This window comes from Crotalus tigris, unplaced genomic scaffold (assembly GCF_016545835.1).
Source record: "Crotalus tigris isolate CLP2741 ecotype Arizona unplaced genomic scaffold, ASM1654583v1 scf7180000024385.1074895, whole genome shotgun sequence".
Classification (NCBI taxonomy): domain Eukaryota; kingdom Metazoa; phylum Chordata; class Lepidosauria; order Squamata; family Viperidae; genus Crotalus; species Crotalus tigris.
Genome location: NW_024100555.1, coordinates 754,911 through 778,108, shown reverse-complemented (window position 1 = coordinate 778,108; position 23,198 = coordinate 754,911). Strand labels below are relative to the sequence as shown.

Below are 23,198 nucleotides of genomic sequence, written 5' to 3'. Positions count from 1 at the left end.
TTAATGGGTCTTATCTGTTAACTTCGTTGCGATTCTGCTGACTTGCTGCAACAAATTGAACTGTTAGTTCTGGAAAAAGAACACAAAAAATTACCCTGCCAGGAGCTGGTGGCTTCTGATCACTAGCCCACTACTTCTAGTTTGCCATTTGAAGCTGCCTGCCCTTCTTCTGATAGCAATTTTCCATCACATGAGAGAAAATGGCAGCTGTGGTTGGCTGGGAGTGTCAGTGTAAACTAAATGTGGTACATCTGTACAGCCAGCAGCATATGGGATATGGTAAAGATATCTAATACCTGTAATGTGAAATCTGAATAATTATTTATGTAGACACATTTCTGTCTGTGTCAGATCCTGATATTGTCTCAGAGAAGAAGCCTAATGCAGAGATTGATCCTACAATATTTGAAAAACGTTTCTTGAAGCGGATCCGTGATTTAGGCGAGGTATTATTATATTACAGTATTGATTATTAAAGCTAATAGAATGTGAGCAGTAATATGAAACAGTAAGGATATTTTCTTCCTTTGAGCTTGTAACAGGTATTTGAAAAAATGTAGCTGCATTTTTCTTTGACTATGATTAGTATGCCTTAGTGTGCTCCAACTACTTCCAAAAAGTCTTTTCTAATAGAATCAATCTTGTTGGGAAATGAAATATCTTGTCTATATCTTTATGAGTGGGCCAGGTATGGAGTGCTGCCTGTGACAAATGTGATTATAAATAATATAGATAGTTCTTGTGAGAGCAAAGAAGAATATTATTAGAGAAGGATGTGGAGGGCTCAATACCCTCTAAATGTTTTACCATCTCATTGGTAAATAAGGAAATGGCTATATTGCACAGCAGTTTTGTAACAATAAACCATGATATGAGATGTCCAGGAAGATTTATTAGATGGGAAAAAACGGAAAGGATTGGGCAGGTTCTGACATCCACATGGAGTAAAGGTGTATGGGGGTAATTTTTACATGACTATTTTAAATAACAAAGGCTATTTATGGACTATTGTTACAATGACTTGTAATTATCTTAATCAGAAGGGCATAAAATATATTCTAAATCAATATTTTTTCTTTTGAAACCAGGGCCACTTTGGCAAAGTTGAACTCTGCAGGTATGACCCTGAAGGTGATAATACAGGAGAACAAGTAGCTGTAAAGTCACTGAAACCTGATTGTGGCGGGAATCATATTGCTGATCTTAAGAAGGAAATTGAAATTCTAAGGAACCTTTATCACGAAAACATTGTGAAATACAAAGGAATCTGCACCGAAGATGGTAATGTCTGGAAATTATTTATTTGCTTCTTCTTTTTAAAAAATGTTCCTTTTCCAAATTAGAGGACGACCTAACTGCAGAACTCTTTTCATCTCAAGCAGTGGCTCAGTTAAAATAAATTATTTTCAATATGTGGTACCTACGTTATTATGAAACTCATATTCTGTTAAATTATGAGAATCTCCATGATTTTTATTAAATCTGTAACTTAAGCTGCCACTGTGATTATAAACCATATACCTACACCAACCTTCCTTTATGCTCCAGAATTCTGTTTTAGGAGTGCTCCGAAATACCTTGTAAAAGTTATGTACTAAATTATTCAGGAAATTATCGACAAATGCTTGTTGATTTAGGGCTTCTTCCTGAATTTCACAGAAAAATAAACTACATTGCCCAACCATCCGTAATATGTAGAAGAGAGCTTCATGGCTGAAACCATGCAATAAATATGCCATATTTGATTCAAGACTTATTTGTCATATATTTTCATGGGCATCCTCCCTTCAGTTGTGTAAAATAACTCTCGGGAAAGACGATAAACAGGCAAGAATTTTCTTCTTTCTAGCGAATGTGTTAAAACATTCTTTTAGCTGTAATCCTAATGGATACTCCTGTCCTATTTTAATTATTTATTACCTTATATATCACCTGGAGATGCTTTGACAACTGAAGTATCTAATAACAGGTAGTTCTTGAGTTACAATCATAAATGGAGCCTGCCCATTACAGTCATAAGTTGTAACTCTCGTAAAATTGGTCGGTCATGTGACCAACCTGATTTGACTGTGCTTTTTTGTGGTGATCACGTGTGCAAATGCATTGTTCGATATGGTGCGGTTTTGTCAAAAGCAGAAAAGTAGTTTTTAGCAAAACCATTGTAAAATGTGGCCACAGGACTGCAGGATGCTGCAAACCCTTGTAAATGTGATCACGTTGCCAAGTGCAGAAGGGTAGTCACGTGACCCCGGGAGGAGGGGGGGACAGTTGGAATTTAGGATCCTGGTCGTAAGTCCCTTTTTTTCAGGTAGGTATTAACATCAAACAATTGCTAAGTGACCAGTCATAAATCAAGGACCACCTGTAGATTGATGAACTAAGTGACAAAACAGCAAGAAGAACATTTAAAATAGGCAGTGGTATTAATTCCTACCCTTGGTTGAAATAATGTGTGTTTGTGTGTTTTAAATACAAGGTGGTAACGGAATTAAGCTTATTATGGAATTTCTTCCTTCTGGGAGCCTGAAAGACTATCTCCCTCGAAACAAAAGTAAAATCTTTCTGAAAGAACAACTGAAATATGCTGTGCAAATCTGCAAGGTCGGTGTTTAATAGCAAACATTAAGACATATTAATTTCAATCCGCCTACTCAGTAGGTGTTTGACATAATTAGTCATAAATAATACTTTAGTTTCTCCTAGAAAGTTTTATTTATTATATTTCCTCCTTTAGGGTAAGCCCCCATGAGGCTATTTATATTATAATCTTTTAAAAAAATAAGCTAAAGAACCATGAAGACAGTACTATGTTAAACCATATATGGAGGCAGCATTAAGATTAATAAAAGGTTGGGTTAGAGGAAAATCAGGGTCTGTCAAAAGTCCACAAGAGAAAGAGGTTGCAAAGTAATAGAGAGAAATATTTATGCCACTTGGGGGGGGAGGGGCTATCACAGAAAAGTGTTTATTTCTCATACCTCCAAGATACTGTTAGTGATAGACTAAGTACAGAATATTGTGTTTGTGATCTGGACCGTTACTTTTTCTCTGCTCCTGGTTTTTCATTGCATGTTACTTTTATGATACAAAACGCATGAACTTTCTTTTATGGAGAAACTTGGCATTCTGTGATGGGGGAGGAGCCTCATGTTAATCCATTTTTGCATTGAAAGAACATTTGCATATGCAGTGAGTCAGTATACTTTAGTCCAGGGGTAGTCAACCTTGGCTCTTTTATGACTCGTGGACTTCAACTCCCAGAATTCCTGAGCCAGCTAAGCTGGCTCAGGAATTCTGGGAATTGAAGTCCACGAGTCATAAAAGAGCCAAGGTTGACTACCCCTGCAAGTTTAGTCAATGTACTTTTCACTCCTGTAAAACACTGACTCTTTGAACAGTTGACTTAATGAAACAAAGGAATTTGGCATAACCCTTTGAAGAAAACTCTTTAAAGAAAATGTTCTATATCAGTGGTTCTCAACCTGCGGTCTGCTGACTCCTAGGGGGGCTGTGATGTTGTCACGGGGTTCCGCAAAAGTTTGAAGAAATGTTATGATTTAAATCTTGAGTTAAGTCTTGGGGATCTGTGGCCACAAAAGGTATGTGAAGGGGTCCATGGTGAAGAAAAGGTTGAGAATCACTTGTTTTAAGTGGTTGGCCAGAAGAAAATAAAACTGACTTCAAATGTTTGTTTTCTCCATTCAGGGAATGGATTATCTTGGATCTCGACAGTACGTTCATCGAGACTTGGCAGCAAGAAACGTTCTCGTTGAAAATGAGCAGAGAGTCAAGATTGGGGACTTTGGATTGACTAAAACCATTGAAACCGATAAGGAATATTACAAAGTGAACGATGATCGAGACAGCCCTGTGTTCTGGTAAGAGAGGGAACCTAAACAATTATTTTTCCTTCAATGAAGCAATTGGCCAAAATGAATGAACCTCTTCTGTGTTACTGTGGACTATTCTGTTGTATAATCCTGTGTTTCCTAGTGCAGTGATACCTTCATGCTCTTCTGTAATCAGTCATTGAAAAATTCCTGAGAATGGAGTAAGGCAGAGGTCCCCAATCCCAGGACTGTGGCCCACTGGGAACCAAGCTGCGCAATCTGCATTAGTACAAGTGGCGTGCATATGCACAAAACCATCCCCCCCCACACACACACATCTGTTGGGGCCAGTTCGCAGAGCCAGAAAAGTTGAGAACTGCTGGAGTAGAGTAAGCAGGGGAAGTATCCCCCCTTATAACTGGAAGACATGCTTGGTTAGAATCACTTGAATTAATTATATAGGTTGGGCCTAAATGAGAGCATTGTATCATCTACTACAGCAGTGGTTCTCAACCTGTGGGTCGGGACCCCATTTGGGGTCGAACGACCATTTCACAGGGGTCGCCAAACAACGCAGTCTGCCATTTTTTTCCCGTTTTCCTTAGCTGTGCTACTCCCTTTTATTCTATTGGCTTTTGAAAGCCAATAGAATAGACTCTCTTGAATAGAGTCTAATTCTATTGGCTTTCAAAAGCCAATAGGAATTGTCCAGGCTGTCTCTGCCCTGCTGAGCCCGCCAAAAGTCCCATTTTGCAAACGGTGCTGCACCAGTTGAGTAGTCCTCGACTTACGACTGGTTGAGTAGTCCTCGACTTACAACAGGTTGGGGGTCGTGGCATTACAATTGTTGAGAACCACTGTACTACAGTCTCAAAATTACTGTTACATGAACACAAGTACAAATAAAGGCATAGTATTTGCTTCCATTAATGTTTAGATGGAGGCGAGCATCTGGGCCCTCCCGAATGCTTTGGGCTACACAACCAACTTTGAAAGTGATCATTGTGCCAGAGCTGTTGGGAGAGCATCAAATTGCGTACCTACTTTAGCCTCAGCATAGGAATTGTTTACAGAAACTTGTGAATTGGCCCTTAGTCTCATCCCCTAAAAACATTTTTTTTCTTTTCTGCTGTAGTTGCTTATTTTCAGTAACCTATTGCTTATATTTCAGCTTGTTTCCTTCTTGTTTTCTCTTCAACTGATAAATAACACTTGTGTTTGTCCTTCAACCCTTTGTTCTAGGACAATGGTTCTCAACGTTTGTGTGACGGCGACCCCCGTCACACAAACGTGCCGCGCATGCGCGGCGGCACCCCCATTGCCGCGCGCATGTGCGGCAGTGCCCCCTGAGGGGGGAAAATGGCGGATCGCCTTGTTTGGCAACCCCCGAGAAATGGTCGATCAACCCCAAATGGGGTCGTGACCCATAGGTTGAGAACTGCTGTTCTAGGATTAAATTAACAATGCACGTTGTGACGACTTTACCTCTACAGCCCAGAAATCAAACATTTCCCATTATTAATTGGGTAAATATTGGGCAACAATGTTAAATAAAACCAGTTAAATAATAATAACTAATCAATCTCCTACATTTGCAGGTATGCTCCTGAATGCCTATTACAGAGCAAATTCTATATTGCTTCAGATGTCTGGTCTTTTGGAGTGACGCTGTATGAACTTTTAACTTACTGTGATTCTGAGTGTAGTCCAATGACAGTAAGTAACTGTGAAAGATTTTTTTCCCCTAGTGTAATGCTCAAGATTCCACTGGGGATTCTTGCTTGCAGGTAGTTTTTGAGATGCTTCATTGCCCATATTTGTTTTTTAAAAAGGGGGGGGGGCATAAATATTCAGGGCACTTTTCTGGAAATCTTACTTTACCTACCAAATATATTATTAAATGTTTGAACTGTCCAAATATTCCTCTGCTGTTCTAGACATTTTAAGTCAATTAATATTTGTGGTTGTGTTTTTCTATTTATTGGGAAGGAACAGCATTGGGAAGTTATCAACACAACGTTTTGCTGTATATTTTCCCAGCCTGATTAATGCCCAGCTTATTGGATCTCTCATCAGGAGGAATGCTGCTTAGTATATATTTTTGTAATCTACAGGAATTCCTGAATATGATTGGCCCAACGCAAGGCCAGATGACAGTCGCGCGGCTGGTACGCATATTAGCAGAGGGGAAACGCTTGCCTTGTCCTAAAAACTGTCCAGAAGAGGTAAACATGCTTTTGCCTTTGTTTCTTTTTTATAATAGGGCGTCTGATTTTTAAAGCATTTTTAACTGTCCTCAAAGTGGCAATGCTTTTAAGCACTAACCGTAACAGATTTAAACAGATCTAAGGATAATTAGTAAGGCATAGGTGTACTCCCTCTTTATATGCTGTCTGAAAGTTCTTTCCATAGGTCATAGGAAAACCTCTCACTTGCCCAAATTTGAATTAGTTACAGGGTAAGGATGAACTGCTCTCACTGTAATTGAAGTATTAATTCAGCTCACTGTAAATGTCCCCCTTTCCACTTCAATTATCCAAATGATCTACTTCCTTTTCCCAAGAATTTCTGCAGAAATTTGGCTGAGTTGTGATTTGCAAATTCCATATTTAAATACATTGATCACAAATGTATAGCATCTCATTGCTTTATAGAGAAGACATTCAGAGAAAAACAATACCCTCCTTATAATATATTTGAGCATTCCAGCCTTGATCATTTTTCCCCAAACATTTTTTTTTTGGTAATCATTTTATTGGAAGTTTTAGTTACAATATTAAAAGATCATTTTCCCCCAGACGTTTCTACACAGAGCAGAAGTTTCATTCCACTGGTTTGGTGACCTTTGTGTTTTTGGGACAAGTACATCCAAATCTGAAAGTAGAAATGTTAAATTTGAGAAAAGTCTTACCTTAAGTCAGACGTGCCTACTTTTCTAAACATGGATTGAGATGAATCTCTTATATGACTGTCAGGGCCCCTTTGGGAGGAAGGTGATGGTTCTTCATTCAAACCTCCAACCTAAGATCACTGGTCTCAGTGGGTCTACAAATATTGAGTGAGCGTCATCATTCTACCCAGGTTCAAGAGGCAAGAAATCATGAGACCTTTAATTCTTCCCCCTTCTGATGAAGTTTCATCAGTTTAGTTTTTTTCCTTCAAAAAATGAACTACTTTCTTTTTTTTCACTTAAATTTTGCTTTCTTTCTTCCAGTTGTAATTCTTTGCCTGATGTTTTTTTTTTTACAAAGAACTGAATAGCAATAGCATTTAGACTTATATACCGCTTCACAGTGCTTTACAGACTTCTCTAAGTGGTTTACAGAGTCAGCATATTGCCCCCAACAACCTGGATCCTCATTTTACAGACCTCGGAAGGATGGAAGGCTGAGTCAACCTTCAGCCAGTGAGAATCGAACTGCCGGCAGCCGGCAGTCAGCAGAAGTAGCCTGTAGTACTGCATTCTAACCACTGCACCACCGTGCCAACAAACTCTTCATTTTCCTGCATTTTTTTTCCCTCCTGCCTCTGATTGGCTTGTGAAATGCACCAGTTGGAAACCAGGCAGTAGCAAGTTTCACCAGTGGTGAGTGTGGAAGTTATTGAACCACCCAGTTGCTGTGAACAGTTGAAATCCGGAAGAAAATGGTCCTCTTTTTCAACCCTGCCCAGGTGCTCATTGAAGGCAGCATCCATCCTCTCAGCATTAGCTAGCTGCCTTCCATTTTCTACAGATTCGGCTGCCACTTTTTCCTCAGCTTTTTCAGAGGCAGAAGCCAGCCTCTCCCTCCCACATTGGCACCTTAATGCTACAGATTCCTTTGGCGATGCCATTTTATCCCATCCTTTGTCAGCAGATATAGTCACAGCCTTCACAGGGCAGTTCTTTTAAGGCCACATTTTTGTCTTTTGTACAAGGTAGAAATAATTCTAGTACTTTCAGTGGTCAAATCATCATCGTTCTTAAGACATGACAAATGCAATTAAAAGATAGCAGATTAAATAATTAAAAGGTTATTTGAATAATTATTTATCTAAACTGGGGGGGAGGGGGAGAAACCACCCTAAAGGTGAGAGACTTCACTTTGTTCACTTCGTCAACCCTTCTTCTAAGACTTCTGTTTGAAGGCTTAGAAGAAATTAGAGACGCATCTCCCTTTAAACTGCAAAAGGACACACAAAATTGTGCAAATACAGAATATGACTTGAAAACAGGTGTGGCTTCAAGTCAAATTAGCATTCCCTTTCTTTTTATGGTAGCTTCTATTTGGATAAGAAGGCTTAAAGGGTATCTTTGCAGAATCTATGGGCAACTTGAAAGTTTTATTTCATCTCAGGAAGAAAAACAACATGAAAATATTTAAACACATCATTCTTGACTCCCAGTGAGTTCTTTCTTTTCATTTCTGAAACATCAGCCTTCCTAGAAAAGAGCTAGGTTCCTCTTCTGTAGAGGCCTCTCCCTCTTCTGTAAAGGAGGCAGGCAAAATTTGTGATGCTGCATTTTGTTTGAAAAGTGGTTAGATTTTTCCAGTTTTTTTTTTTTCCACTTGGGACATCTCATCAGGCAAGCGATTGAAAAGAAAGCACAACGTCAAGCTTCAAATCTATTCTAGCACCAGCTGCAAGGTGTTCTCAACACAGCACCATCAACCGATTCCTGAAGCACCTTTTAAACATAAAGGCCAGAGTAGTTGTTCTACTTGCTCAAAAAGTCTTTGGTGTTTATTCTGTTTTTGCCATTCCAAAAAAATGATACAGAAAAGCAACAGTGGGCTTGATTTGTAATATATTTGAAGTTCAGAATTCAACAATAATTTGTCTCAAAGAAGCTATTTAGAATAACATCCATAGATATATTGGAGCACAGCTCCGTGTGCCTATACACAACCATCATCATTGGTATCTTTGTATTACCATAAATATCAACAATTTTGGTATCCCATTCCCTCCTCTGTCCTTTCTTCTATTCCAAAGTTATTTCTCAAGATTACAGCCTTACTGTTAGCATATTTGGCTTTTACGGGTGTTATTTTCTTGATAATCTCCTCCTTCAATAAGACTCAGCAAAGTTTACATGATATACTTAAGTGTCTGTTAAAAGAATAACTAACCATCTCCCTATATTCAACATCTAGAAGCAACTATACATACTTAACACGGGGCTTGGTTCAAAAGAGCAGCTTCAAAGAATTAGGCCATAAGAGTTTCACAAGAAAGCAGTCTGATTGTCGTAGGCTGGATGATTTTAGCAAGGATATTGTTTCCTGGTCTTTGCTCCACTGATCTACAGTGATTTCTCCTACCTTGTTTTTTTAAGAAAAGTTCACAAAAATCATGCTATGCTATTTTGCCTCCTGATGTTATGGGTTATTCATCTGAAATGGTATAGAATTTCCTGCTTGAGCAGGGGTTGGACTAGACGACCTCCAAAGTCCCTTCCAACTCTGTTATTCTGTTACCTTTGAACTAGAACCTACAGCAGTCCTTCAGATGCTGGTGGCTGAATCCCCACAATATAGATAGGGTAGAGATAGGAAGGGGACTGTGATACAACATGAGGCTATGTGTTTGGAACTCAAGGGAAACTTAACATAGCTTCACTCAAATTTTATAGACCAACTATCTTAGAATTAATTACTTATCTCATTTCACAAGATCGTATGTTGCCCAGCACACCTCTACAGTAAAGGCTTTTCATAAGCAAGGAGGAATCAAATCTCATCCTGAAAGCTAGAAGCAATGTGGCCCCGGGAAAGCATCAACCAGTGTGTCCAGGGGTACCTAAAAATCTTCCTGCAAAAGGTTGCAATGAAATTGTCTTTCTCCGAGTAGACCTATTAACAGATATAAGACTCAACATGCTTAATACATGATAAAGCTTTATCTACAGTCTTAAAAGATTTTAAAAGATTCAGCATTCTTGTCACCAACTGTACATAGAATTAGCCTGATAAGCTGCATGCGGTCCTGTAGGACCTGCAAAGGACTCCATCTGAGCTACTAAAGACAATATCCCAGAATTGCATTTCCTTAGATAGTTTCTTAGTTGCCATAATTTTTTACATTTACATAGCCTCAAAAATTAATTCTCTCTTAGCTAGTAAGGAAGTTTGCATTTTCACAAAGGCATAATCATTCTGTGTCTAGACTTTGTTTTAATTTCTTTTCTTACCTCCCTGCTACAAATGGGCTATTTGCCTGCCAAGGTATACCAGACATGTATCTGTTCTATGCCAGGTGGTCTCATTTTTTTATCAAGCACGGACCAATGAAATGAAGCATGTAATAATACTGTATGATAATCAATTTTAGCATATTTTAATGGCCTTACAAATTACAGAACACTTAAGCATAATTAGAGTCTCTTTCTTAAATAGGTTCCCTTAAGATAGTTATAGAAACAAACTCCCATAAGGGAGGGGGAAAAAACGTGCCTTGTATGCTGTTCCAGCCTCAGAAAGCAAATGTCGTGGTGAGAACCTTTGTGCCTTTTATTTTCTAGGTTAACCAGCTGATGAGAAAGTGTTGGGTACACGATCCTAGTGAGAGGACAACTTTTCACAATCTGATTCAAGGCTTTGAAACACTCATTACGAAGTTATAATCTCACATTTTTATACTGTCACTGTTAAATATTTTTAAAAAGACGGCCTGTTGCTACGTTTTGTAATTTTGCAGTTCAGTAATGCCCTATTCCTTTTTGCTTGGAAATAAGAGTTTGCTACTCAAGTCAGCCCTAGCAACAAAAGCATTGAGTGCTTGGCAGTTGACATCTGTGGGATGGCCAGAAGTGTTCTGTTCCGTTCATTTAGGTTCTAACTGGTGAAAATAGGATTGGTCTGTGCAACATATGAATGCTATCAGAATTTTTAAAAGAAAGCAGAAGTTTTGTCAGAATAATGGCCTTAAAGTATGGAGCATTTTACATTACTTCTTCATGAAAATGTATGTTATGCAAAAATGCTAATACTGTTTTTGCCAGAAGAGCCATACAAATATTCCTATCCACTGAGAAGACTTATATATGGATCTGTAACCTTCATATTCAGTTATCCACGTAACTGAGTAGGATACTTTTGAAGTCATCTTAAAAGTGTAAAAATTTATATCGTATTATGGATACTTGCTATTCATAGGAAGAAATTACTGTAAAGCATATTGTTGGGAACTCACTAGTTATGTCCCAGCCTATTTCTTTTTGTATATTGTGTATTTGTAAACTTGTTTCCTGTATGCTTGGTACCACCCAGCCTCATCACGTGTATAGAGCCAAGACCTCCGCTAGTAATTCATCCCGAGGACATTGTTTGAAATTTTCATTTATTTACTTCCCTTTAAATGGAAAACTATGAAAATGGTCTGTTTAAATTTGTCATTTTTGGTTGGGGGAAGAATGTTAGATTAAGATATTTGGGCCATCGCCAAATGGCAATGGTTGCTCCTTTTACTATCGGGAAATTTCCAAATGAAACATTCATGTAACTTTGATTTTTTTTTTTTTTATACAGTAGGTCTTATGCAGAATGCAGGATTTTTATATACCCACCTTTTATATGTGAGGCAAATAGATAAATGGAAAAGCATTATGTCAATATTGAAGTGACACACTGCATGCCTGATAATATTTTTAATAAACGTCATGAGACAAATCAACAAACTAAGCAGCTAGCCAGAGAAGTGACTTGTGTGTATTTTCAATTCTGAATTGCAATGCCCCTTCCGCACAAGATTGTTGCCACAGATAAAATATAATACAATACATTATTCACCAATAATGTATGTATTTTACCCGCAGTTTATAAAGGAAATAGAACTTTACAGTTCTATTACAGAAAGGCTTTTAATTTCATTGGTCAATTCTAAGTAGACTTAACCCAATCCGTTGAATCTAACTAAACCTGATCCCTTCTATATTTTGAATTGAAGGAAAATGGCAATATGCATATACATGAAAAGGAGTCATGATACTGGATTTACCAGATTGTCCTTTTCACCGTCAATTCACAAGTATTTTTTAGGTTAAAAGAAAAATAGGGCATTCTTCTTTAAAAGGAAGCTATTCTTTCCTAAAATAAAACGTTGCATTTACAGAGTAATTCTGGATTTGTAATAATGTAAAATGTAATTTTAATCCTAACCCATCTTTCAAATTGCCTGTTGTTTTATGTAATCTATAAATATTCTATATGCACTTTGTTATTCTTTATTAAAAAAAAACTTCTTGATTTTATCCAGGAATGTTCATCCATTTTTTAAAAATGTTCTAAATAAAGACTTTGTGCTCAAGCTTGTACTTGGTGTACTTTGAAGTGATTGATCCATCTCAGCCATTTTTGTGTTTGTCATTTTCATGTCCATTTCCCTGATACCTGCTCATTATAGGGGCCACCAAATAATGACTCTTTGGGCTGTGCGACAACCTAAGAAAGAACACACTAAGAAAGATTATGACTATGCATATCAACTGGAATGCCTACAGTTGGTTAATTATGGCCAAATACAGCATAGGATTTTTTTAAAAAAAATGTTTCATAGAAGCCACTGGGGCAAGGGTGCACAATTTCATAAAGAACTGTTGGATATTAAATATTTGCTCTACTACTGGATACCCCTGGAAATTCAGTCTAATTCTACTGGCACGATGGCTCAACAATTAAGACTGGGCTTATCGGCTGGAAAACCAAGAGCCCGGGTTCGATACCTGAGCGTCGCATGACTGAGTGACCTCCCGTCCTTGCACTATCTCCTGCCAACCTAACAGTTCGAAAACATGCAGATGTAACTAGATAAATGGGTACCACTTCGGTGGGAAGGTAACCGTACACCATGATGCCATATTGTCCACATGACCTCGGAAATGTCTTTGGACAGTACCGGCTCAATGGCCCTTGAAATGGAGATGAACACTGCCTCCTAGAGTCAGAAATGACTAGCAGAGTAAAATCTGCAGGGACTTTATCTTACAAAGTACAGGACCTCTATGCAGAACTTCACTTCCCATTATATATACAAAGAAGCCTTTTATAAAGCTTCCCACAATTAAATTAAGGAAGGGCATATTGTTTGAGCTTGTATGGGCAAATGGAGGAGACACTAATTAATTGGGGTTTTTTTGCATTTCTACTTTTTTTTTCTACTCACGTCTAGCATATGTCTAAAAGTTGCAATCTGAGAGCATAGACAAAGTAATTATTCATGCTTCTGTGATATATCCACAGAACTATAATATTAAAGTTGTGGACGAAGTCATTGGACTTTTGCACTCCTCCCATTCCTTACTATAGGCATACATTGAGGAGGTTCACTTTGTAAACCAGCTATAGGACTGTCACTTGATAAAGATATAATCAGGCAATACAATCTTATCATAATTGCTTATTTCCTAAATTTCTGTAACATTGCAGATAAAAAAAGTTGACTGGTTGCCCAATGTGTACATTCTTCAGCTGATTTAACCTCGTCCTATATGAGCGAGGTGGACTAAACTATATAGGCTTGTAAGAACATTAACTTGCCCATTTTTGAAGAGTTTGATTAGTCAAAAGGTAATGGAAATGTAATGAGACCAATACATAAATATAGTGGGTCCAATTAAGGTTGCACTATACATGCTGCCAGACGTGTCTGCCTTCTTCCAGGAGCATACAACCAAAACCCATTACTTAGTGTTAAAATATGACACTTAGGTCTAATTCTACAGAACAGCTGCTTGCTGCAATAAAGCTGCCATTGAACTCAGTGGCACAACCCCAATAAACATTTCAATCAAATTCAAATACACTTAGTTTTTTTATGGGTAAAGTCATATTACAGTTCTCAATACTGTGAGCACACAGTAGTAAAGAAGCCTGTTTCAAGCACATTTTTACTCACAAGAAAAGTAGACTAGTTAGAAAGCATATCAACAGAAGCATTTCATGTATGTACAAAGTATTACCTCTGGGGAGCGTCCCCACAAATGATCAAAAAAGTGACAAAAAAGAGTTTCCAAGTTGGAAGTGAGATAAATCAGGTGTCTGCAAGAACAATCTGGAAAGCATATTCATTTAATTAAATGCAAGTGACTAATATAAATTCAGCTCCAACTGGATATTAAATATTCATACACGCTAAATTTGAACATGTGTTTAAATATTGTCTAGATTTAGGACATATAACCTTAAAGGCCAACATCTACAGATGTAAATCTAATATCAGTCCTTCATTTCCACAGAAACTTTGTCATACATACTTTATATTTCAACAATATTATTTTCAGTACAAGTGTATCTTGACATTTTTTTTAACTTACTGCTAGGAGAGTTGTATGATATTTACATTTGAAAGTTGTAAATCTAAACTCAATCATCTCAATAATAGTGTATCGTTATTATTGTGAAACAGAATCTTCTTCAATCACGGACCTTAAGTCATCAAAGATATTTCTTTTAACATCACTGATCAGCATTATTGCTTTTTAAGGGTATCAATGCAGTTTCTCAGCAAGACTGTAGGAAAGTTCTATTATTTCATTACTTTGAGAGTAGCTCTCACACCATAATATTGCTGTCCTTTTAAAACACATTTTAAAACATGTTTAAACCCAAACAACAAAAAATTAAATCTGGAAGACAAGAGCCTCTTTCCCATACCATTTTTCCTTATCAAAACTAATTTTTGCAATATTATTGCACATGTTATCTACAATATATATTAAAAGGTAACAGTAGAAAGAATGATACAAGAAGTGACTTTGATTTCAATTAGATAGAAATCTTAATAGACACGTTTTCTTTTAAGGTACAATTTTGTGTAATGCACTCCAGAGCCCTGAGGGTGTGGGCCAACATACTCCACTGGATTGTCTTCTGGATTTGTGATGAGGTATGAAGAGCTCCGCTTTTCATTTTTTACTGGAGTCATCTAAGATTATAAAAAGTCAGGCATAGTAATGTGTCAATCACAGTAAAGTCAAACCTAGAGAATGCTGAATTTGATGTCTGATAAGCTCTTAACCGTGATCCACACAGGAAAATGATCTTAACAGATATAAATGGTTTCAGAATTTTATTTCCCTGGGTTATATATTCCTGGATGGAGTTGTATAAAGTATTCTTGCAGGTGGAAAAGGAATCTACAGTGGGGCAAAAAAGTATTTAGTCAGCCACCAACTGTGCAAGTTCTCCCACTTAAAAAGATGAGAGAGGCCTGTAATTGTCGTCATAGGTAGACCTCAACTATGAGAGACAAAATGAGAAAATAAATCCAGACAATCACATTGTCTGATTTGGAAAGAATTTATTTGCAAATTATGGTGGAAAATAAGTATTTGGTCACCTACAAACAAGCAAGATTTCTGGCTCTCACAGACCTGTAACTTCTTTAAGAGACTCCTCTGTCCTCCACTCGTTACCTGTATTAATGGCACCGGTTTGAACTTGTTATCAGTATAAAAGACACCTCTCCACAACCTCAAACAGTCACACTCCAAACTCCATTATGGTGAAGACTAAAGAGCTGTCGAAGGACACCAGAAACAAAATTGTAAACCTGCCCCAGGCTGGGAAGACTGAATCTGCAATAGGCAAGCAGCTTGGTGTGAAGAAATCAACTGTGGGAGCAATAATTAGAAAATAGAAGACATACAAGACCACTGATAATCTCCCTCAATCTGGGGTTCCACGCAAGATCTCACCCCATGGGGTCAACATGATCACAAGAACGGTGAGCAAAAATCCCAGAACCACACGGGGGGACCTAGTGAATGACCTGCAGAGAGCTGGGATCAACGTAACAAAGGCAACCATCAGTAACACACTACACCGCCAGGGACTCAGATCCTGCAGTGCCAGATGTGTTCCCCTGCTTAAGCCAGTACATGTCCGGGCCCATCTGAAGTTTGCTAGAGAGCATTTGGATGATCCAGAAGAGGATTGGGAGAATGTCATATGGTCAGATGAAACCAAAGTAGAACTGTTTGGTAGAAACACAACTCGTTGTGTTTGGAGGAGAGAGAATGCTGAGTTGCATCCAAAGAACACCATACCTACTGTGAAGAATGGGGGTGGCAACATCATGCTTTGGGGCTGTTTCTCTGCAAAGGGACCAGGACAACTGATCCGTGTACAGGAAAGAATAAATGGGGCTATGTATCGTGAGATTTTGAGTGCAAACCTCCTTCCATCAACAAGGGCATTGAAGATGAAACGTGGCTGGGTCTTTCAGAATGACAATGATCCCAAACACACTGCCCGGGCAATGAAGGAGTGGCTTCGTAAGAAGCATTTCAAGGTCCTGGAGTGGCCTAGCCAGTCTCCAGATCTCAACCCCATAGAAAACCTTTGGAGGGAGTTGAAAGTCTGTGTTGCCCAGCGACAGCCCCAAAACATCACTGGTCTAGAGGAGATCTGCATGGAGGAATGGGCCAACGTACCAGCAACAGTGTGTGCCAACCTTGTGAAAATGTTTGACCTCTGTCATTGCCAACAAAGGATATATAACAAAGTATTGAGATGAACTTTTGATATTGACCACATACTTATTTTCCACCATAATTTGCAAATAAATTCTTTCCAAATCAGACAATTTGATTGTCTGGATTTGTTTTCTCATTTTGTCTCTCACAGTTGAGGTCTACCTATGATGACAATTACAGGCCTTTCTCATCTTTTTAAATGGGAGAACTTGCACAATTGGTGGCTGACTAAATACTTTTTTGCCCCACTGTATCTACAATTTTCAATGTTGCCCTTCTAGGATATTGGCTTTAAAGAAGCTACTAATTTTTTTAGAGGAGGACTACGTGAGGCAGGTGAAATCCTGACTACAGGAGACCTAAGTTGATTCCAATTTCATGGTTACTCTGAAAAAGTTCCATTATTAAAATAAAGACAAATAGGATTCATAGCAACTCTAATAAATTAGCACTATCTCAGAACACTTAATGATAGCACAAGATCTCAACTGAGGATACATAACTGTTCAAAACGTAGGATCCTATATACTGTAGTAAAGAGAAAAAAAAATATAGCAGATTAAACTCTGCCCTACTTATCCTTCAATGCATCTCAACATGTTATAGGACTTTGGAAACTCTGGATTGTAGCTATCTAAATGTTGCTCATGTTTAATGCATTCTGTACTTCTAGGCTTCATCAGAAATATTTCTTACCTTCAGGGGATTTTGAGGTGTAAATGGCAAGGCGCTTGGATGAAAGAATCCTTGGGCTGCAGCATAATATGAAGGCATAACCTGTAAATAGGTACCATAATCACCATAAACTCCTCCACTGGGTTCCTACAGAACAAAACAGAAAAAGAAAAATGTGTGTTAGAAAGCTGATAACCAATTATGAAATCAAATTGCAAGAAATTAATAACAAATTTTTCAGAAAGATTGGTATATCTCCGGCATAATACTTAGAGAATGGAGTAGAGGAGTTTTAGTCTTGAGTTTCTCTTGCTTCTAAAGTTCACTAGTTAACTTGCTACATCGCTACAACCTAATTTGCAATAGCACTGCTGTAAAGATAAAGTAGCTACATATAGTAGGCACTGCCTTAAATTCCCACTAGACAACGTATCATCCTTGTCTTTGTTGGCCTTCTTCTTTCCATATATACTGTAGGCATGTGCCATTTCCTCTCCCCTCATGACAGGAAGGGATAGTTCTGGTGAAGCCTCCTCCGCTTCCTTAGCTGACCTATGGAACTGTCTGCTACTTTGCTGGGGAAGGGGTAACAAAGGGAGCTGTGAACTCCAAGGAAACCTGCACCCCTGCTCCACATTCCTTCTCTCTCCGGGGAGGAACAGGGTTCACCTTTTGCCAGCACAATCCAGCCAGCCCTACCTCACCAGCAGCCATCTCAGTCATTCCCTCATCCTTCCTCTTTCCACATATAATGTAGATTTGTGTCATTTCCCCTCCCCTCAGGAGAGTCCTCCTCCTCCTCCTCCTCCACCAAAGCACGGAACTACCTACATTTTGCTGGAGAGAGGTGGGAAAAGGCAGCTATGGGCCATGAGGAAAACTGCACCCGTTCACTCTATTCTGTCCCCCAAAGGCAACTTCATTCCAGGGAAGAATAGGACTCATCTGTCAACCACCAGCATCCCTTAGTCAACTCTATTTTGCCCGTAGGAATCTGAATTACTCCCTTGTTCTTCCTCACTAACCATTCAGAGATTTCAAAGTTCCAAAGCAGTCTTGCTGCCAGCTGATTGGGTACAAGGGCCAGAGGAAGGCAGGGATGTGAGCAGATATAATTTTTTCCCATCTTCCTTTGCGCCATGGAACCTATGGGTTTCTGGGAAGTGTACTCAGAAATCGGCTGCAAATTTCAGTCCCGGGGGGGGGTCAAGCATCCAGGATTTTGAATGCATTCTGCAAGTTAGCCTGAGGTACTTTGATTTAAAAAAATGTTTGTTTCTCAAGCATGCACTGTTTCACCCAAATGAAGGGGTATAAAGTATCAAACATGAGAGTTTTAGTGGTATATAGCTAGGAAAAGCACAATACAAAAATAAAGTCTAGGTGACAGAAATATACTGTATATAATCTCAAAAAGCAAAGCTTTTCCAGGAATCTGTCGCAACAAGTTTCACTAAAAATCTATTCATTCTTAATTATACCCCGACTTTGGAATGTCAACTCACTTGTAAGAGATTAAATCTGAGTTTCTAGAAGCTGCAAGTCATGCAAAATTGGCAGATAAGCTACTAACTGGTGCCTGATATCTGATCCCTGATCCACATGGTGAAAGTAGAATAAGCTCAAACTCTGGACAAATCATCCTATCCCTATAGTAAAAGACATTCCCCGGAGATTCTACTGCTACTCTCTACACCAGAGATCCCCAACCTTTTGGGCACCAGGATTCCATGGAGAAAGATTTTTACATGGACCGGAGAGAGCATGGTTTTGTGTGCTGCCTGCATCCCATGGATGGGGCTTTACTTGTTTGTGTGGACCGGTTGTTGGCATGCCACGGCCCGGTACCAATCCACGGACCCGGGGGTTAGGGACCCCTGTTCTAATAATCCCTTACAACAGTGGTTCTCAACCTTTTTAATGCCACGACCCCCAACCAGTCATAAGTCAAGGACTACTCAACCGGTTGTAAGTCGAGGACTACTCAACTGGTGCAGCACCGTTTGCAGAATGGGAGTTTTGGCAGGCCCAGCAGGGCAGAGACAGCCTGGACAATTCCTATTGGCTTTTGAAAGCCAATAGAATTAGACTCTATTCAAGAGAGTCTATTCTATTGGCTTTCAAAAGCCAATAGAATAAAAGGAAAGGAAAAGGGGGGGGGGGAAATGGCAGCCTGCATTGTTTGGCGATCCCCATGAAATGGTCGTTTGATCCCAAATGGGGTCCCAACGCACAGGTTGAGAACCACTGCCTTACAAGAAGATGGGAAATGTTGCCCAGAGCAGAGCTGCTGCTCTCCTAGGACAAAAACAGATTTAATTCCTTGATTCTTTGGGTAGGGTTTGGGAAGGCTCCGTCAAACTCTGAAGAGTAGTTACCATAGACAATATAGAGCTAAATGGACAATGTAATGTAAGGCTGTTTTCTAATACATCATGTGAAAAATTCAGTGAAGTATGAAAAACGATTGCCAGAAAGACCCAACAGAGCACATATACAAGAAAATGAAAACACAGGTTTGCAACTTGAAGTGTTATTTATGCATAAATTATAATAGTACACAGCCTTTCTTCCCACCTCACACTCTGGGAAAAAACTGCTCTGAATTAAATTTCTTTCCAGACTACAGCCAAAATTATAAAGTTTGCAGAACAATGCATCGGCACTTTTTACTCATGCCTCCCCACCAACTTCCAAAGCCAATTCTGAACAATTTCTTTTTTTATTATTTTTTTATTGAAAGTTTATAAAATTTTAAAATAAAATACTCCCCCCTCCCAACCCCCCAACCCCCTCCCCCCTACTTCCCAGAACTAAATACAGTGTTAAAAACAACGAAAAACATAGAATTTAAGTGAATATCAAACAATTATACATACATCCCAAAAACAAAATTTTAAACACTTTAACTCCGGTACATAAAAACAGAAATTAAATTCTGAACAATGTCTTGTCACCCAAAGAGAAGCAGGTTGGAAATGAGGCAAGGGACATGGATCTGCTAGACTTCTATGGGTGTCCACTCCTACAGAATACTTGGTCCAGGTGAATTTGGTTGTAATAGGAAGAAAAAAAAAATAACAATGGGCTGCTTCTTTGAGCATATATAAAATCAGAAAATGAAAATAACAAAACCATATCTAATTTTTAAAAGAAAGATACTACAATTGAAAAGCAGGATATATACCCAGCAAATAAACAAATGAAACAAACTTACATCTGAGCCACTGTTTTCTAAGTCTCCTACTTTAGTTTGAATGCTATGGTACGCCTGAGCATACTGCTGATACCACTGCTGGACTGAATCCTACAAAAGGCAAAAGCATTTTTTATTTTTATTTTTTCACAATTATTATTTTGCCAATTGTATGCCACCAAAAGAGTACACGTTTTTGCAAACCAGTTACCCCAATTCAGTCTTGTCTCATTTAAAGCAAAAAACGCAATATTTAGATTACATTTCATCTAAATCGGGGGTAGTCAACCTTGGCTCTTTTATGGCTCGTGGACTTCAACTCCCAGACATGGCTCAGGAATTCTGGGAGTTGAAGACCACGAGTCATAAAAGAGCCAAGGTTGACTACCCCTGATCTAAATCAATACATAATCAAACTGTAGCCACAAATTCTTTTTTGCCAAATGATATCAAACTTCCAATATAACTTGCAAGACTGCCAGGTTATTTTTATAAGTAGCTGTATGCAGGCCATTCTCTAGGCAGGGCTTTGCTAACTAGACGCAGTGTTTCTCAACCTTGACAATTTTAAGGCATGTGGACTTCAACTCCCAGAATTCCACAGCCAGCAATGCTGGCTGTGGAATTCTGGGAATTGAAGTCCACATGCCTTAAAATTGTCAAGGTTAAGAAACACTGAACTAGAGAGTACTAGCTTCAATTTACAGTACAGTATAGTGGTTAAGGTTAGAAGTTGGGGGACCATGCTTTCTAGTCCTGCCTTGGTGTATTTGGGCCAATCTCTATCTCTCAACCCTAGGAAGGAGACAATGGCAAACCATTTCTGAAAAATCTTGCCAAGAAAACTTCAGGGATTTGTCCAGGAGGTCTCCGAGAACCAGACCGTATTGAATGGAAAAAACAAACAACTCTTCCACTAAGGAAGAGTTTGCTTGATCTGTTTTTATGGTTAATGTTATGCCTTTTTTTAAAAATCCTGTATTAAAATTGGCCTATTTGATTAATGATACCAAGATTTCCCTAAGCAGCATGTTATGAGTTGCTTTATACAATCAGCAATTTGTGCTTTTTTTTATATAACAATGCCACATAATACAAATACCTGTTGTGTGTTTGAGAAGTAGTTTGGGAATATTGGATATTTCATAGGTCAGTGATGGCGAACCTTTTAGAGACCAAGTGCCCAAACTGCAACCCAAAACCCACTTATGTATCGTCGGGTGCCGGGTGGGCGTGGCTCATTGGGTGGGTGTGGCCAATTGGGTGGGCGTGGGTGCAGTGGTAGCGGCAGACTGGTGGGACTAAAAAGTTCAATCAATCAATTCCAACTTTGCAAGATCTTTCTTTTTCCCACGAGAGGTTGAAATTGATTGATAGATTGAACTTTTTTTTTTTTTTTTTTGCATACGGCAGCGGAGGCCTAAATCAAAAAGGTTTTATAAAACCCAGCTGAAGGCCTGGGACTGGGGCGACGGTGCATGTGCCCACAGAGAGGGCTCTGTGTGCCAACTGTGGCATGCGTGCCATAGGTTCGCCACTACAGTCATAGGTCAAAGGAGAAGGCATCCCAACAGATTTAAAATATCCAGATTCATTGGCCTAGATTAAATAAGAGTGAGCCTTCCTTGGGTTTCTCTTGGGATTAAAAGAAGATAATTTCAAATATCATCCAGCCAAATCAGCTCCTTTTACCAAGGCTGTTCGTGGTTTTTATGCACGCCACAGATATATTATACAGCAGTGACAGAAAATTCTCGTGGAAGCAATGATGGTTATAGCTCTGGAGCTGATTCCAAGGCTGCTAACAGTTGCGACATACCACTTGAAGAGCATCTGCCTCGCTATGCTTCTAAATCATACAGTCATTTCTTATAGGTGTTGGCAATGGGATTCCGAATTTGTATAAGTTACCTGCACACTTTGTTTCTTCTTCTATACAACCTACAGAGAGGTGCTATTAAATTAACAGCTAACAGCTCTTGACGGCTAAAAGAAACAGGCACACTATACCAAGTATGATCTCTAATTTGCAGGTCATTTAATTTCTTATTCGCATGAATTCACTCTCAGAACTCTTTTGAATATTAGTACCATATGGTTACAGTATGTTTTTTTTCCAGGACAACAATATCACACACTATTTACTTGTATTCTAGTTCTTAGCGCTGGAAATCTGACTTTTTCTGCAAATCTTGCTGATTGATGTTTCTCAATTATCATCAGTCTGAAGAACTAATGCTTTCATAAGAAGAATTCATTGTCACCAGCTGCAGTGACATTATATATCTCTCACATACCTGTGTATAATCACTGTATTGTCGTGAGTAGTTAAAAGAGTTTTCCAGTGCATGCTGTGGTGTGTTTCCCTGAGCATTTACACTGTTGGTTGAGTTACTTGCAACTACAGATTGTGACTTAGTATTATTAGCTTTGTTGGGGACTGCTCCTAAAGGAAGAAATTATAATGTATTACTAATTATAACAAGGTATAAGTAGTTTTAAACACATTTGCTTCCCCCCAAAGGCCTTTATAGGTACACAGTACAATATTACATAAATTCGTAACAAAACAAAGGCATAGAGCTATTCTTTTTAAAACAAAATAAAAAAGGCACTAATAAGCATACAGTGATACTCAGTACTTGACTGCTTCAAAACTCGTTGAATTTGGTATTTGATGCATTTTTAAGCAAAAAATGTTGTCCTTGTTTGTTTGGTACTCGATATGCTACGATTAAAAAAGGGGACAGACAGGAAGTCAGCCATGGTGGGAAGGTCACTGCAAAAGAGGGTGACAGTGCAAGAGAGGGAGGATAGGAAGTCGGCCCTGCTGGGAAGGTCACTGACATAGGAATAGGGACAGGAAGTCCTTCCCAGCTGAAACAAAAGGTCACGTGGTAAATCACGTCGTTTGTTTGGCACTCGTCTTTTTTAGTACTCGTTGCACCTCCTGGAACCAATTAACAATGAGTATCAAGGTACCACTGTAATCTAAAGGACTTAATCTCAGCTACACTCTCTCAACCCTATTCTGGGAATT

The 23,198-nt window shown here is 38.8% G+C and overlaps 2 protein-coding genes across 2 annotated transcripts in view; one reads left to right on the top strand and one right to left on the bottom strand.

Annotated features, from left to right (window-relative positions):
- The window catches only part of JAK1 (Janus kinase 1), a 57,229-nt gene extending 45,105 nt beyond the window's left edge, over nucleotides 1-12,124 (top strand). Inside the window, exons 20-26 of the mRNA XM_039328944.1 lie at nucleotides 352-446; nucleotides 1,089-1,281; nucleotides 2,477-2,601; nucleotides 3,706-3,878; nucleotides 5,429-5,546; nucleotides 5,945-6,055; nucleotides 10,336-12,124. Coding sequence (XP_039184878.1) covers nucleotides 352-446; nucleotides 1,089-1,281; nucleotides 2,477-2,601; nucleotides 3,706-3,878; nucleotides 5,429-5,546; nucleotides 5,945-6,055; nucleotides 10,336-10,437 — 917 coding nt within the window. The 3' untranslated portion in view covers nucleotides 10,438-12,124. The remainder of the gene's footprint in view (nucleotides 1-351; nucleotides 447-1,088; nucleotides 1,282-2,476; nucleotides 2,602-3,705; nucleotides 3,879-5,428; nucleotides 5,547-5,944; nucleotides 6,056-10,335) is intronic.
- A 1,556-nt stretch (nucleotides 12,125-13,680) lies between these two features.
- RAVER2 (ribonucleoprotein, PTB binding 2) overlaps nucleotides 13,681-23,198 on the bottom strand; it is a 47,915-nt gene continuing 38,397 nt past the window's right edge. The window contains exons 11-14 of the mRNA XM_039328945.1: nucleotides 22,456-22,604; nucleotides 20,180-20,269; nucleotides 16,984-17,109; nucleotides 13,681-14,735 (exon numbers count right to left, since the gene is read on the bottom strand). Of these exons, the coding sequence (XP_039184879.1) occupies nucleotides 14,589-14,735; nucleotides 16,984-17,109; nucleotides 20,180-20,269; nucleotides 22,456-22,604 (512 nt within the window). The 3' untranslated portion in view covers nucleotides 13,681-14,588. The remainder of the gene's footprint in view (nucleotides 14,736-16,983; nucleotides 17,110-20,179; nucleotides 20,270-22,455; nucleotides 22,605-23,198) is intronic.